The following is a 17,128-nucleotide window of genomic DNA, read 5'->3' on the forward strand; positions in this document are numbered from 1 at the left end:
ATCATCTGCATATCACAGGTTGTTAATGAGTCTTCCTCCAATCCTGATGCCACGTTTTTCTTTATAGAACCCAGCTTCTCGGATGATTTGCTCAGCATACAGGTTGAATAAGTATGGTGAAAGAACACAACCCTGTCGCACACCTTTCCTAATTTTAAAACATTCAGTGTTTCCATATTCTGTTTGAACAACTGTATCTTGATTCAGGTATAGATTCCTCATGAGCACAATTAAGTGTTCCGGAATACTCATACTTTGTAATGTTGTCCATAGCTTGTCATGATCCACACAATCAAAAGCCTTTGCATAGTCAATAAAGCACAGTAGTCAATAAGTTGCGTCGTCAATAAAGAACTCGACTAGAGGAAGATTAAAATTAAAAAAAAATTTTTTATAAAGGAAATGAATGTAAATTGCTACAATTTGATAAACTTGACCTATACTCATGGAGGTAGCAGCTCAAAATACCAACACAGAGGGAAGGAGTCTTCACATTAAGTATCAATACTATCTCTTCTGTATACAGGGTAGATAGGGACGGGCAACTTAGACATTGGCTATCTAAAATGAGAGGACGATAAAGGTATGAAGTGACTGACTTACACGTTTCAAGAGGGAGTTTAGTTTAAGCGTGTCCAGGAGAAGGTTAGGGTAACTCGTAACCCAGGGCTCCTATACAGGGATGCTATGAGTTGGAATTGACTTGATTGCTCTTAATAACAAGTTGTCCTGGAAGGGTCCTGTGACAGGCCATTTTTGAGCTTATAACATCTAGATTGTTACTGTTTTTTTGCATGTGCCTGCAAGGTGGAGTGTTCAAAACATCTGTCAGTTTCAGCGGTGGTTCTCTGATTAGCCTGTGGGACTTCCCAGGGATTATCTGTTTGCAGGGACAGCAGAAGCCCTGTTGTTCCCCTCTGGCCACTTCTGCACAGAGACAGACACCACCTAGGCCTTGAGTTGTCACTGCTTTGCACCCAGCTGCTTGCATAGTGTGGTTCGTAAGGATACCATATCATCTAGCGCTGTGGCAGATACTCCTGGTGAGCTTTAGACGCTCCCCACGTTGGGAAGACAGGCGGCCCTCCTTCCACAGAGAGAAAAAAGCAGGGTTGAGCAATGACAAGACCAGAGGTGTGATCAGCATCAGAGGCAAGCTGGGTTTTTGCAATGTGCCCCTGAAAAAGCCCTAACCACCATGGTGAAATCAATGGAGATTGGCATGTGGTAGCAGGGGTTATGGTGTGATGGCTGTAAGGACTCCAGCTTTTCTGCTGTGACTGGGAGTCCTATATCCCCTTCAAGTACTTTTCCAAGATGGTGGTGACATTATCTCCTACTGCGGTGTTAACAGAAAAGCCACAAGGGGGCAGCTTTCAAGAACACAATTATTTTCTCACAGTTCTGGAGGCAAAAACCTAAAGTCTGGCTCTGAGCCGTGTGGATGGCTTCCTTGTTGGTAGTGGGGCTGGGGCTAGTGGGAATCTAGGGAAGGCACAGGGGGCAGGAGCAATCAATGGCACACGGGGTTTGGCACCTGCACAGTGGGCAGGTGAGGTTGAGAGCCTGGCCGAGGGACTGAGGCCTGGAAAACTAGAGCAGGCACTAAGTGGAAAGGAAAAGCCAATTGTGAGAGAGGCTGGTGGGCAGGAGACAGGGGGAGGGCTGAGGTGAGCAATGACACTGTTCGCAGGGTGGTCAGTGAATGAGTCTATCCCCAAATATGCTTTGCCACGACCCTGACCTCTGTCTCCTTTGTACCTCCCAACTCCAGGCCCCTTTGAAGGTCCCAATTACCACATAGCCCCGCGGTGGGTGTACCACATCACCAGCGCCTAAATGCTGTTCGTGGTCCTTGCCTCTGTCTTAACCAATGGGCTTGTGCTGATGGCCACCAAAAGTTCAAGAAGTTGCGCCACCCTTTGAACAGAAACCTGGTGAACCTGGCAGTGGCTGATCTGGCAGAAACCATCATCGCCAGCACCATTAGTGTGGTGAATCAGCTCTCCGGCTACTTCATCCTCGGCCACCCTATGTGTGTCCTGGACGGCTACACTATCTCCCTCTGTGGTAAGTCCTTTGGGGACACCTGCTGGGGAGCTGGGTGGGGGTCTTCCTGAAGGTAGGGGAGAGTTTGCAGGCTGAGAATCAGTTGGAGGCTGGGGAGTGGGAAGCAAGGGCTCTGCAGGGCTCCAGCCAGAACTGCAGCCCACTCAGCTGGCCTGGGCCGGCTTGTCCAGGGGGACGAGGTCCCTCCCATTATAGCACTGGGAATGTGCAGACTAAGGCCCCAGGCTCCTCTCCCCACCCACACTCAGAGTTCCGTGGGGCTATCGTGTAACCTGTTAGTGAGCTGGCTGAGGCAGGCCAGCTTGGTCAGCAGACCAGGCCGGAGCCCCAGTGGACGGTTTGATTGTCTGCTGTGGTTAGGCCCAGGCGTTGGACTGAATTTCAGCTGGACGTCAGAAAGGGGGCTGAGTGTGTGAGCCGCAGTCCCAAGAGGAAGAGCACAGGAAAGTGAGACCTCAGAGAAGCTTCTGGAGAGTGGAGGGTTTGAGCTTGATGTCCTGCCCGAGAGGACATCAAGGCTCAGCACCCCTGGGTCCTTTAACTCCCATACCTGACTTAGTGTCAGCACCCAGTAAGCAAGGTTTACTTACTAATATGTAGTGAACAGCTTCACATGTCTTTTACCACATCTTATCTTGCTTACTGAGTGATCCGTCCCAGCTCACTGCAGCCGAAACTGACTTCCACTTCTGAGTCCTAGAAGGTGCGCAGTAGACAGAAAGGGAAGAGAGATGCGCATCGAGGTGCACCATGGCAGGGGTAGTTCTGTTAGACAGTGGTTTGACTGACTGAGATACGATCTCCAGCAAGTTACTCGAGCACTCACCTTCCGCGTTCCCATCTGTAAAATGGGAACACCAGCATCCTTCTCATGTGGATACTGGGCAGACTTTCTCACAACTCTATGAAGTAGGCACGAATATGACCTCCATTGGACTGCCTCTCATTGACCAATGATGACCCACACCAGACAAGCCCTGAAGGGCCAGCACTCGGCCCAAAGGATAGAATTGGCGCATCCAAGGAAGGTCAAGGGAGAGTGCTCAGCTCCCAAGTACAAGTGCCACTGTGTCCCCTGCTCTCACCTGTCTTTGGTCCTGCCACGGTCCCCAGCCACCCTTGGTTTCGGCGTGCAGCTTGTCTTTGGGTTGTTCTGGGACCCTGGGTGCCCGTAGCCACCAGTGAAGCCATGTAGGACCTTCTCCAAAGAATGCTGGCAAATGCATTGTCCACCATGTCTGTTGCAATCCAGTTATCAAATATTCAAAATTCACTAAAAATATTGGTACAAACTGTTTCTTAAAAGTATTAGGAAAAATGGGTAAAATGCACATTTTTGTTGTTGTTGTTAAGTGCAGTGGAGTCGGTTCCGACTCATAGCGACCCTGCACAGGGTTTCCGAAGCTGTAAATCTTTACAGGAGCAGAAAGCCTTGTCTTTTTCCCGTGGAACAGCTGGTAGTTCCGAACTGCTGACCTTGTGGTTCACAGCCTGATTCGTAACCACTACGCCACCAGAGTTAGAGGTATATTTTTTTCCCCCACAATAAAGATAAAGGGCTTAGTGATGCCGTTATTTACCAATGTCAAATAACCAATCGGCCCAGTGGGTCTACTGCCTACCGAAGTTTCAAAGTACTGGAGTGATGAACGTCATAGATCTTTCCAGACATCGTGCCTGTCACCCACGTTCACGAGGGAAGCAATCGTTCTGATTGCACTGGAGGCTCGGGAAAACCAAGATGTCCTTTTGTCTGTCTCTGTCCACCACGTGCCTGAATCCCACATAATTTCTAGAAGCCTAATGGGACGTGTACCGTGAGGCTGTCTGCTCCCGTAAAGATGTACAGCCTCGGAAACCCTGTGCAGGGTCACTATGAGTCGGAACCGACTCCACAGCACACAACAACAACAGTGGGACATGTACCCTTCTTGCTCCTTAGTGTGGCCCCCCCTGATCTGTATGGAGTCATGAGTTCTGCCTCCTTTTCTTCTTCCTGCCTTTCTTTTTCTCGTCTCTTCCCTTCCTCCCTCCCTCCTTCTCTTTCTTGCAGTAGGTGAGGGGAGGCTGGGCTCAGTAAATTCTGAATTCCCAGCTTCAAGATTTCAAGGGCAAATAATACAGATTAGGAAGAAAGGAAGAACGTGGGAAGAGTAGAAAATGGTGGAGAACCAAGTCTGCTGGGGAAGGGACCAAGTGGGGAAGGGAAAGACAGGCTTAGTGAAACGGGGATGAGGGTGGGGGTGCAGGCACCCAGGGAAGGAACTGGAGTGCAGGTGTTCGAGTCCTGCCATGGACCATCATTCTCAAAGACTGTTTGGAGAATGAACATTGTAGGACAAGGTGACCTTGGATGCATTCCTACTGCATGGTCTTCCTGCTTCAGACTGGCTTGGCCCCAGTGCCTACTGCACGCTCTGTCTGCTCTCCCCCGCAGGGATCACGGGCCTCTGGTCGTTGGCCATCCTTTCCTGGGAGAGATGGCTTGTTGTCTGCAAGCCTTTTGGCAATATGAGATTTGACGCCAAACTGGCCATCATGGGTATTGCCGTCTCCTGGGTGTGGTCCGCCATCTGGACCTCCCAACTTTGGATGGAGCAGGTAAGCATGCCTAGAGAGAAAAGAGGGAGGGCTCATCTGTGAGCCCCTCTGTGGCCTCAAAGGGCATCGCTTCCTATCTCTGAGCCCACTGTGCCTGAGAGCCCTCCAGCATGCCATGCCCATGACTGCATTCATCTAACTGGCGCATACAGATGAGCCTGGGGGTCCCAAGCAGTTCCTGGGTACTCGGCTCTTGGGCCCAGGCTTCTTGCAGACTCTGGAGAGTGGTTCAGACATTTGTGTGAAGGGAGCAGGATGAGGGGAAGGACTCCCATCTTGATAAGAAGTAAGCCTTGTGAACTGCATCTTCTTTGCCTGCCTGCCCCCAGGGAAGCTGCCTGTCAGAGACACATGCTGGGGTGCCTGTAAACTGACAGTCCAGGAAAAGTCACTCACACAAGGCTGGCCCCAAAGCCTGCTCTCTCCTAACATTACTTTGGGGATGGTAAGAGTGAAACCATGTTTTCCTTTTGACCTTGTTCCCGGTTCTTATTGAGATATGACAGTGAGATTGGGAACTAGACCACAAGTCTTAAATAGCAGACATGAAATAATTGGCTAGAAATCATAGATTGAGTGAGGCTTTTCCGGGTACAGGCCCATGCCCACGTCCCTCTCCATTCTGGCTGCTTAAGTATCTCCAGCAGCCAGGCTCCCAGGGATAAGGGCTAGAGGGAAGGGTCCTCATGGGTTTTCACTACCTAATGTTTCCCTGAAAAGAGACTCAGGCACTCACAGGACAACTGTGGTGATGATTGCGTAAAGAAGAGGGGGCATGAGACCTAAAAAGGAACACGGGCTTACCAAAGCCCGCCCAGGTCAGGAGTGAGCTTGGATCAGAGCCCTGCTGGCTGGCCATCTGTCCTGAATTAGATCCCTTGTCTCCAGGTACTGGCCCCACGGCAGCTCGTACCCTGGGGTGACATCGTACATGATTGTCCTCATCATTGTGCTCTGCTACCTGCACGTGTGGCTGGCCATTGGAGCAGTAAGCCCCCTCTGGGCCTTCCGGCCTTCATCATTAGTCTGGGAGGGAGGACCCCCCAGTCCAGCTAAACCAGTCCTGCGAGTCCTCAGCAGTTCCTTGAGCTCCCCAGATAAGAGGATTCCACACCAGGAAGAACAGCAGTGTGGATAAGGCAGTCTGTGCCCCCAACCCCCTGCCCGCACCCTCCCCAAAGGAGGCCCCGCCTGCTGTCCCAGGGCAGTGCTGGCCAGATCAGACAAATGAAGCCTGCCAATCTAACAGGTACAGGCCCCCAGCACAGGCTTCCATGAGGCCACAGGGCAGGCCAAAATGGGGCTCAGGGGTGCCATTCACGCCAGGAGCCAGTCCCACGGCCACACTTCTCACTGCCCCTCCCTTAGTCACTCCCCTCCCTAGTTTGGTAGGGGGTGGGGTGGTGGCTGCCCAGCCCTCTGCGGGTGCCCACATTCGGACCAGCATGTGCTCCCAGACCCTGATTGGTCCCAATACCCAAAGCTCTGCGGCCCGGACCATCGAGGCCCCTCTGTCCACTTCATTTCTGTGTACACATACAGGGCGGGCTGTCCCAGAGCTGTCCCAGGCCTCGGGCCAACCACTTTTTCTTAACTGACCCTACCCCCATCACTCGGAGCTCCTCATTATTTTCCATCTCATTCATCCTGTAGTCTTAACTCAAGGACCCTGAGAAAGGCTCAGGTGGGATAGGATACCAGCTTCTGTGGCCCCTTCCTACCTTGCTGGGAGGCCCTACTATAGCAGTTACCTCAAAGCTGAGACTCCCCCCTGCGCCCACCCAGCCTGGCACCAACTGGGAGTGGGCTACAGGCCAGCCCTTCTCCCCAGGGCTCCTTGTCCCTGGGCACCGCGCACTGCATCCCCGACTCACTGGCAAAGCAGCAGAAGGAATCTGAGTCCACCCAGAAGGCTGAGAAGGAGGGGCCGCGAATGGTGACGGTCATGCTCTTCACCTACTGTCTCTGCTGGAGGCCCTACACCTTCTTTGCATGTTTTGCTGCTGCTCACCCTGGCTACGCTTTCCACCCCCTGGTGGCAGCCTTGCCAGCCTACTTCACCAAAAGTGCCACTATCTACAACCCCATCATCTATGGCTTTATGAACTGTACCCAGACCCAGACATCTAGTGATCTATTCATTAGCACAGGAGCCCTGGGGACACTGGGGGCTAAACTCTGCTCCCATACAGATTTCCTCTCGGAAACGCTACACAGGGTTACTGGAAGCTGGAAGCCACTTGAGAGCAGCTGGTTTGGGGTTACTCAGTAGCTGTCCACTTTGTTACAGCTCTACTGCTATCACGTGTTAGGTAATGTTCTGGAATCCAAATGCCTTTAGCCTCCTTCGGCCCTTCTTGGTTTTTAGAGATTCAACTCATTTCCAAAGCTTCATCTTCCCATTTTAGAAGCTTAACATTTTGAGCTCTGTTTCCTACAAGTACTAGAATGGGCCATTTTTTTGGCTGAGCTGACTTGCCTCAAGGTCTGGCCAATGGCAGCCATCATTAGCAGACACTACGGGCCCCAGTGATAAACCACCCAGGACCTCTTGGCAGGTTCAAGGTGGCCACCCAAAGCCATCTTCTTATAAGTACAAGTAAGCTTTCTTTCCGTGACTCTGTTGTGTTCACTTCATTAAGGAGCAGCTACAATGCAGCTTGATGGTGACCAGGAAGGTCCATGGGTCAGAAATACCCTGGCGCAGGCCCCAATCCATCCCCTGTTGACCTAGTCCTCACCTTTCCCCCAAATTGATGGAAGAGAAATGCCTGGAAATGACCACTCATTGTATGCACCCCTGTCATGCCTGGGCTGCTAAATTCGATGGGTTACCTGGATGACTGAGCCGTAAGAAACACACCATCTGTTCAGAGATGTGGAAGAGGTTTGGGGCCATCAATGAGGCACTTAAGGAAGACCTTCCTAAGGAAGCCACAAGTATTGCCTCTCATTGTTGCTAGTTGCCACTGAGTTGGCGCCAATTCATGGCAACCTTACGTACAACACAGCAAAATGCTGGCTGTTGGTCGGCATGTCTGAGGCCATTGGTGTAGCCATGGAGACTCCCTCAATTGCACTGTCCTCATTTGCATTGTCCTCTAAGCATCTTCTACAGCCAAACACACTGGCCCCTCCTACTCTGCTGACCTAACACTTTCAGCCTTTCAGTTTCGGAACTGCATCTTGCAGCTTTTTGGGAAGAAGGTGGGTGGATGGCTCTGACTCTCTAGGACCTCCAGAACAGAGGCCTCATCTGTCTCCTCGGTCTCACCAGCATGAGCCTCCCTGTCCCCCTACTAAGCCTTTGGTTACCGCTCCTTATCCCCTTCTTCTTGTCTAGCCCTGGGAAATAAATGGACTTTCTCTTTTTCTCTGGCAACCCTAAACATCACAAAGGCAGCCAAGGCTGTTTGGGGCCCCTTTTCAGGGAGGACGGAGGATAAACAGGAAAGGACAAAGGACCTCTGCACTTCCTAGACTTTAATCTCCTTCAGCCCTGGTCTCCACAGGTGATGCTGCAGGGCTGTGAAGAATGTGAGTGCAGGATGGGCGGGCATCTGCGCGGCTCTAACCAGGCTCCTAAAGGGGTGCTAAGGATGGGTTCTCTCGGGAGAGCTCCTTGGGGACCTCTGACAACCAGGAAGGGGGAGAGAGCTAGAAAACTCATGCACATGGCCTTTCTAGCCCTTAGGGTCCCTCTGATAAAGGCCACTTAGACATGACCCAGGCCTGCCAGTCGGTGGTGAAGATGACGTGCCGCTTCTGCCAGGCCAGAGCCCCAAGCCCTATGAGCACCAGGGAAGTGCATGTGCGTAGACGTGGGTTGAGAGAGGGCCAGGGGCAGGAGCACACAGTGGAGATGAAGATCAAGATGATGGTGGCCAAGGTGAGAAGTAGACTGATGAACCTGAACAGGAGCTCCTTAGGGCGGCTTCTCAGCTTCTCCGTCATCTCCAGTTGGGCCACTTGTTGGAGAGTTTCGAGCTTGGCTATCCGGCTCTTGAAAGTCTCCAAGACCTCCTGCAGGTGACAAACACACTCTCACTCCGTTATCAGAACAGTCTGCTCCTAAGGGAATGGCCTGCCAATATTGGCCAATATTCTTTTAGGAGGGAAGTCACAAGAGCCTTTGATTCAGCCTGTGTTGGCCTCTCTCCTCTCGCTCTCTCTTATGCACATGCGCATGCGTGCGCATCTAGGCTGCCCTGGGACCAAGGACAGGGTATGGAAGAGAGTGAATTAAACTCATCATGGACAGGTATAGGGAATGCCTAACCACATGTTCAGTGACCCATGACCTGAAGCAGCGGTTCTCAAAGGGCACTTGTTAAGCCCCACCTCAGACCCACCGAGTCCAGGCCCCTGGCCTGTTAACAAATCCTCCAGGTGGTTTTGGGGCATCCTCAAGTGGGAGAACCAGCTTCTGAAATCACCAAATAAGGCAATCTGGTCCGTGGGAAACGGAGCATGCATGTACAGATGGGGCGACGGCAGCTCTGAGATCAATGGATGCGATGCCCTTACGGAGAGGAAAGCTGGCGGGGACCATGAAAATTGATTCTCTGATAAACAATAGGCCCCACATACTTCTCATTGTCCCCATCTCACCAGGACCCCTTGGAGGTTCTCACCCATATTTCCTTGGCTCTCTCGTAGGACAGGTAGACCATTTTCTCTTCTGTGCAGGCTAGATTCTGCTTGAGGTGGTAAATCTCATTCAGGTACCCCTGCAGGTGGCCATTCCCCTGTCCTTCCATCATCTGTTGTCTTGGGGAATGAAGAGAAAGGAAGGTCCTTCAGTCCCTCTCGCAGTTTATGCTGACAGCCTCCTGAACCTCACATTTGCCTTCCTACTTTATCTCCAAGTTCCAGTCAAACCCTACCTTCTCATCCAGCAATTTCTGGGGGCTCTCCCAAGGCATTTTGTTCATACACACGCACACCTCTAGATCCATATATGTTTTAGACACACTTACTTTTTGTTACAGCTTGCCAACAATGGCTCTACATTAAAAGTAGTAGACGATCAACTCTAAAGTGTCTGCATCCACTATTAAACTCTGTCTATATCCCCAGCACCTGGGTTTGGCCCGTATTATACCCAGAAGAGGCAGAGCTATCCAGACAGAAAACAGATTAGTGGTTGCCAGGGACGGATGGATGGGGTCGGGGAGACAGGGAGTGGCTGCTAGTGGTGTGGTGTTTCCTCTTGGGGGTGATGAGAATGCTCAGGCCTCAAGCAGCGGTGAGGGCTGCACAATTCTATGACTAGACCCCTTTGGCTGCACGTGGTGAAAGGGGGGGATTTTATAATATGTGAATTACATCTCAATAAAGTTGTTATAAAGAACAAAAGTGGATGGTGGGAATTGCTGCATGACTTAGTCACATGACTTACAACTGTGGAAATGTACATTTGAAGCGGTACGTTTTATGGTACGTAAATCATAGCTCACTAGAGCTGCTAAGAACACATACACACAAGCAAAGTATCACTTCATGTTGTTCATGACTGCATATGTAAGCACAAAAACATAAAAGCATGCATGGTGGAGGGGATTGTTCTCCCATGTATCACATAATTCACAATAAAATATTTAAAAAAAAAACACAAAAACATGCACGGGCATCATAAACACCAAACTGACAAGAGTGAGGAGCTCAGAAGGCAGCAGAGAGCATCAACCGAATCGACCAAGGCAAAGGCCAACAACGTAACAATGTCCTCAACATTATCATTTTTACAAAAGAGCATCCTCATCACAGATCATTTCTGAGAATTGACTTTTGGAAAATTCAGCTAGAACTTACTGGTCTTCAACTTGAAGACAGAGAATTGGAGGCCATGGGTTGAAGTGAGGGGTGAGTACTCCTGAGGTGAGGATTGCTGGGGAGTGCCAGTGAAAGAGAAGAGAAGGAACATTCAAACAAAGTGGAAGGAAACTCACCGGAATGGTGGGCTGCCTGGGAGCCAAAATCAGGCAGCTTGTGAAGAAGGTAAGAGGATAAACACAGCCAATGTTATTAGACAATCAAATAAGGAAAAGAAGGCAGAGTGTTAAAGGGGGAAAAAACACTACCAATTCCCATGTACCCTTCAGCTAATGTACCACGCTGGTTTTTCTCCAAGCTTCAGTTGCCCCAATCTATGAAGTGCATGTCTGAACCAGCCCTGGACCAATATGCCGCATGCTCCTTGGTTTTACTCTTCTCGCCTCCAGTCATCTGCTGTCCTTCCTTCAGTTCTCCTAGCAAATGTGTGCTCTATGGACCTGCTTTGTGGCTTATAATGTACATTAGTCAGAACAAACTGCTGTAACAAGCTACTGGAAATCTCAAAAGCCCCCCACAGTCCCTTCCGTGGAAATACACTGGTTTACAGAAGGTTACAAGCTTCCCCACGTCTAACAGTCTTGTCTTGTGCAATACAGAAACAGGGGGAGACTCATAACTGCTGCCACATTCTCTTCGCCTGATTCGGGGAATGTCCTTGAGATTTTAGACTGTGTTGACCTGTGATTCTGATGGGTCATCTAGAAGAGGCACGGCCTTGGCCAGCACCACAAATGCTGCTCTGAGTTCTCATGGAAACGGGCAGTCCCCTCCTTTACGAGGTCTCATTTAGTACTGGGCATGGGCGCCAGGAGGCCACCAGAGAAGGGTCTGAAGAGGAATTCAGGAAGCCTTCGGAAATCCTCTGGTTGGCTTTGTCCCTGTTGATGGGCCCTGGTCTAGTCTTCAACTACAACTAAACTGATTCGCTGCACAATGGAGAGGGTATTTTTGGAACGAGTACCCAGAACCTGATCTTGTGCCCAACATGAGCTATAAATAATTCAGGTAAAAAGAGTGCGAATCGGGCTAATGAGGCATACCTGTCCCGAGTCCAGTGGAGTTGCAGTTACCCAAAGTGCCTCCGGGTCCCACACCCCCACCAGCACCCGGCAGGACCTCACTGCCACCAGAGCACACAGGGTGGTGGGAAGCCTATGAGGAAGGTGCCCAGCTCACCTGTGGCCACTTCCTGGCCCTCACCTGTGCTTCCTCTCCTGCAGGGTCTCCAGCAATAGCTGCAAGTCAGCCTGATACTTCTCCTTGAGATTCTCACAGGACACCTGGAGGCTGAGGTGCAGCTTCTTGATCTCCACCAACTCCACCTTCATCTTCTTCAGGCGCAGGGCACGCTGCTGGGTGACGGCGGACTGATGGGTGGCCAAGGCCACTTTCCTGTCTGGCTTGGAGGTCTCCGAACACGTAGTCTTCTGGCTTGGCTGCTCACAGTTGTTCACAGGGCTTCTGGGCCGGCGTTTCTCCTCCAGTTCCTGCAGCTGCTGGTGGTACTGGCGGAGCTTCCGTTCGATCTGGGCGATGGTGGCAGAGGTGCGCTGGTTCACTTTCTCAAAGGCCTGCCGAATGTGCGGGGCCTGGTGCCTATCGGCTTTGGACACCAGCTTGAGATAGCTCACCGTGTTCTCATCCCGGCTGGCCTTCTCCACGCGCAGCTGCTCCGACAGGTAGAGGATGCGGTGCCTGATGTTGTCCTGCAGGTTCCGAGCCAGCTCCCCATCCAAGAGGCTGGAGTGGCCACTAGGGCCGTCTTCACTGGATGACAGGGACTTGCATGAAGGCACGCTGGAGGGGCGAGCTGCGTTTTGGCTGCTTTTGCTCTTCGAGTGTTCCGCCTGCAGTGGGAACCGGGAACCAGTCAATCTGGGAGCTGCAAATGGACCTGTTCCATTATGGCTCTGCTCTAGAAAAACACACACGTGTGTGTGTGTGTGTCCACATACAAAAGCAAGATTCATGTATTCACGGCAGACAGGGGAAGGACAATTCATCTTCCATGTCCTTCTCCCATCTTTTCAGCACCCTTCTCTCTGCACTAAAAGGTACACATTCCTCTGGGCCCCCTGCTGGCTCTTGGATCTCTCCCTGATGATCTCTCCCAAGATTTAGCAATAGTGGGTTCCATTTTGTAAATGGCTATTATTGCAAAGTACCGAATAAACACATTTCAGTGACAATACAGCTTGCTGGATGAGGGGGATTTGAAAAGTTCATGGAAACATAGAATTATAAAACAATGAACAGACTTCCTGCAAAATGCTGGACTAGGCAGGCGCACTACACAGACCCTCTACAACAAAGAAACGAGAGACCAAATAACACAGACTCATAAGAAAATTCTGGCAGCCTGATCCTTCAGAAGAAAGGTTAGCGAGGCGGCTGGAGTGCTTGCTGGGAGGAGAGTCTGGGCAGAGGTGGTGAGAGCGGGAGACTGGCTGGTGAATGGTGGATCAGACGCGGCTCCACCAGCTGGTGAGCAGCTTTGGCAGCGGACAGAGGCCTGGCAGAGCGGATTCGCATGGGTGATGGAAAAGATGTGACTTCTTCGTTTTCCCCACACTCCCCTGGTGACCAGAAGTGTGGCCAGATCCCACCCCCATCCACCCCCAGCACAGACCCTGCTCTCCGGCAGTTTACAGCCACATGGTCGGGAGCCACACCAGCGTGAGGTGGGGGCTGGTTGCACTGCTTTGGTGCCTGGGTTCAGGTGGGCTTGGCTCCAGAGCTACAAACCCCACAGACCAGCATTGAACCAGTCACCCGGCCCCCAGCTGCCCTGTGGTCCTAACACACACTGAAACCAGCCCCACAAGGGCCCCCACAAACTACTTCTGGATTGAGTGCCCTGAACATAGATAATACCAAGGCCAATAGAATCTCCATCTAGAACAAGGAACTCCGCTGTCACAGAAACCGTACACACACAGTACAGACACAACTGCACCCTCTGCAGCTCCACCCACTGTACAGGTGCCAATACCAGCTCCTATACCACCTGATCAGCAGCCCACACCAGCCAAATCCACCTTAAACTGAGCTGCACAAACAGCAAACAGTGAACTGGCACACGTTTCCATTCTCTAATCACATCCACCAAGAAGCAGTTGATGAGAAACTAAGAACATGCCAACATACAATCATCAACTGAATACAAACACAACGATACCACCATGTCTCAGAGACAACCCACAATTTCAGTTCACACGAAGAAACATGAGAAAGTGGCTCAAACACATATCTAAGCTGAAGAGTCAGAAAAGGTTTCTGGGGAAGAAAAGGTAATGGAACTATCAGAGAAAGAATTCAGAAAGGGATGTGTGGTACTTTCAATAATGTAAGATTGTGGAAAGCAGGGAAAACACAGGAAAAAACTTTAGAAGAAATAAGGAAAATACTGTAAGACAAACAAAAGAAAATAAAACATTTGAAACAATACAAAAACAAATTCAGAAAATTAATATACTAAGATTTCAGAAATGGGCATTATACTGAAAGGGCAAAGGAGTCTATTTGAATCCATGGAGGTCCAAATTAGTGAGCCTGAAGATAAATCTCTTAGTACTAGTAACTTAGAAGAACAATCAGAGACCAGAATGAAAAAATCCGAAGAAAGTTTTAGATTCCTGTGGGGCACCATGGAGAGGAATAACTTACAGGTGACTGGACTTCCACAACAGGAAGAGACAATAAAACTCAGAGGGAAAACTGCCAAAGAACTGTTGGAAAAAATCTTCTCTAGCATCATGAATTAGAAGATGCACGTTCAATAAGCCGAAAGAATACCAAACAGGATAGAACCCCAAAGAGAATCATTGAGACATATCATAATCATATTTTCCAAAAGACAAGGAAAAGAATCCTGAGAGCAGCTTGGGAAAAACTAAAAGTTTGACCTAGAAATGAAACCCAGTAACCATTGTAATCATGGAGTTGAAACAAAGCACACAACTTGATAAAGGTAAAACTGATGATCTTGTGTGTAAACCTTCACACAATTCATAATTTAAAAAAATATATCTAAACCCCAATTTCTCAGTAGAAATCATGCAGGAAGAAGACGATGGAATGGCATATATACAAAAGTAAAAAAAAAAAAAAAAGCCAACCAAGAGCCATAATAAGGTCACTTACAGGCAAACAGAAATTAAAGGAATTTGTAGTAACCAGAACAACTTTACAAAAATCCTAAAGGGTGTTCTTTGGACTGAGAACCAACAACAGCAGACAACAATTTGAAATTAACAAACATGACAATACCATCCAAAATTCAAGTTAGATATAGAAATATTTAAAGTTAATCAAACCTCCAAGACTGAAAAAAGGGAACCAGGGATACCAATTTATAATAAAGACAACTACAAAGCAAAATGAGGGAATTGTGCAGGTACAGAACTTCCAAAAGATGAGGAAGTCAAGTAAGTTTCAATATAAAACAGACTATTTTAAACTAGGGAATAAATTAATAAATTGAGGGTAACCTCAAAGAAAATTAATATACCTGCACAGCAAAATTACAAAAAAGTTAAATCAGAAAGCTCTAGTAAGCATTAAAACAATAGCAATGAAGAAAATGAAAAGAAGCCCACAAACAAACTCAGTGCATAAAATTATGTGGAACAAAAAACCCAGCAGTACCACACACACACACACACACACACACACACAAAACCACAACAAAATGATAGCAATCAATTCCTACCTATCGATAATTGCATGAAATGTAAATGGATTAAATGCACCACTCAAGAGACAGAGTTGCAGAATACATATACAAACAGGATCCTTCAATATGCTGTTTACAAGAGATACACCACAAATACAGACAAAAATAGACTAAAAATCCAAGGATATAAAAAAAATACATCAAGCCAATGACAATCATAAACAGACAGGAGTGTTAATATTACTCTCAGATAAAATAGACTTTAAAGTAAAAACCAGAATAAGAGATAAAGAAGGACACTAACTATATTAATTGAACAAGAGGTAACCACAACAACAATGTATCTATGCTCTCAATGAAAGAGAATCAAAACACATAAATCAATCTAATAGAACTGAAGAACAAAACAGACAACTCCATAATAATAGAAAGAGATTTAGTACATTACTTTCAATGAAAGACCAAACAACCAGAAAGAAACTTAACAAACACACAGAAGAACTAAATAACACAATCAACCAACTTGACCTCCTAGACAGATAAAGAGCAGCACTCAACCCAACAGCAGTACAATATACATTCTTCTCCAGCCTACATCACTCTCAATGGAGAGAAACCAAAAGCCTTCTCTCTGAGAACGAGAACCAGACAAGGATGCCCTTTGTCATCACTCCTTTTCAACATTGTTTTGGAAGTCTTAGCCAGAGCTATACAGCAGGATAGAGAAATTAAAGGCATCCAAATTGGCAAAGAGGAAATAAAACTCTATTTGCAGATGATATGGTCCTATACATAGAAAACCCCAAAGACTAGACATCATTGGAAGATTCAGCAAAGTGGCAGGGTATAAGATCAACATACAAAAATCAGTTGCATTCCCCTATAGTAACTATACAGGGTCGCTATGGGTTGGAACCGACTCGATGGCACATAACAACAACAACAACAACATAGTAACAATGACAGCACTGAAAAGGACATTAGGGAAGTGATACCATTTACAATAGCCACAAAAAGGATGAAATACCTCAGAATAAATATAACCAGAGAAACAAAGGACATATTCAAAGAGAATTACAAAACACAACTACAAGAAAGCAAAAGAGACTTACAAAAGTGGAAGAATATACCATGTTCCTGGATAGGAAGACTCAACCTCGTGAAAATGTCAATACTATCCAAAGCAATTTACACATATAATACAATTCCAATCCAAATTCCAGCGACATTCTTCTAAGAGAGATGGAAAAGATAATTACAAACTTTATATGGAAAGGAAGGAGACAGGATAAACAAAGCACTGCTCAAGAAGAACAAGGTTGGAAGCCTCTCACTTGCCCACTTCAAAGTCTACTACACGGCTACAGTGGTCAAAAGAGACTGGTACTGGTACAATGAAAGATAAATTGATCAATGGAACAGAATCGAGAATCCAGAAATTAACCCATCCACATACAGCCAACTGATTTTCGATAAAGTGTCTAGCTATGTTACGTGGGGAGGAGATAGTCTCTTTAACATATGGTGCCGGCAGAACTGGAAAGCAATATGCAAAAGACTGAAACAAGACCTTCACCTCACACCTTATACAAAAAGCAACTCAGCATGGATTAAAGATCTAAATGTGAATTCCAAAATTATGAAAGTTATCAGTGAAAAAATAGGGGCTCTAATACAGGGAATACACAGATTACTGAACATTTTGAAAAGTACACAAACAAAAGTAGACAAAATACTAAAAATTAAAAACTTATGTGCATCAAAAGACTTCACCAAAAGAGTAAAAAGGGAACCCACAGAATGGGAAAAAATCTTCTGCAATGACACATCAGACAAGGGACTCATTCCTAAAATCTATAGGAAACTATAATGCCTGTACAAGAAAAAGACAAATAACCCAACTGAAAAATGGGCACAGGACATGAACAGACACTTCACCAAGGA

At 48.0% G+C, this 17,128-nt stretch overlaps 2 protein-coding genes across 2 annotated transcripts in view; one reads left to right on the forward strand and one right to left on the reverse strand.

Annotated features, from left to right (window-relative positions):
* The window catches only part of OPN1LW (opsin 1 (cone pigments), long-wave-sensitive), a 21,775-nt gene extending 13,822 nt beyond the window's left edge, over positions 1-7,953 (forward strand). Inside the window, 8 exon segments of the mRNA XM_006877230.1 lie at positions 1,511-1,528; positions 1,775-1,894; positions 1,897-2,070; positions 4,508-4,646; positions 4,648-4,671; positions 5,560-5,660; positions 6,546-6,779; positions 7,835-7,953. Of these exon segments, the coding sequence (XP_006877292.1) occupies positions 1,511-1,528; positions 1,775-1,894; positions 1,897-2,070; positions 4,508-4,646; positions 4,648-4,671; positions 5,560-5,660; positions 6,546-6,779; positions 7,835-7,953 (929 nt within the window).
* Positions 7,954-8,361: 408 nt separating this feature from the next.
* The window catches only part of TEX28 (testis expressed 28), a 20,059-nt gene continuing 11,292 nt past the window's right edge, over positions 8,362-17,128 (reverse strand). The window contains exons 2-4 of the mRNA XM_006877231.1: positions 11,710-12,356; positions 9,306-9,441; positions 8,362-8,694 (exon numbers count right to left, since the gene is read on the reverse strand). Of these exons, the coding sequence (XP_006877293.1) occupies positions 8,362-8,694; positions 9,306-9,441; positions 11,710-12,356 (1,116 nt within the window). The remainder of the gene's footprint in view (positions 8,695-9,305; positions 9,442-11,709; positions 12,357-17,128) is intronic.

The sequence above is a fragment of the Chrysochloris asiatica genome, unplaced genomic scaffold (genome assembly GCF_000296735.1).
Source record: "Chrysochloris asiatica unplaced genomic scaffold, ChrAsi1.0 scaffold00445, whole genome shotgun sequence".
NCBI classification, from domain to species: domain Eukaryota; kingdom Metazoa; phylum Chordata; class Mammalia; order Afrosoricida; family Chrysochloridae; genus Chrysochloris; species Chrysochloris asiatica.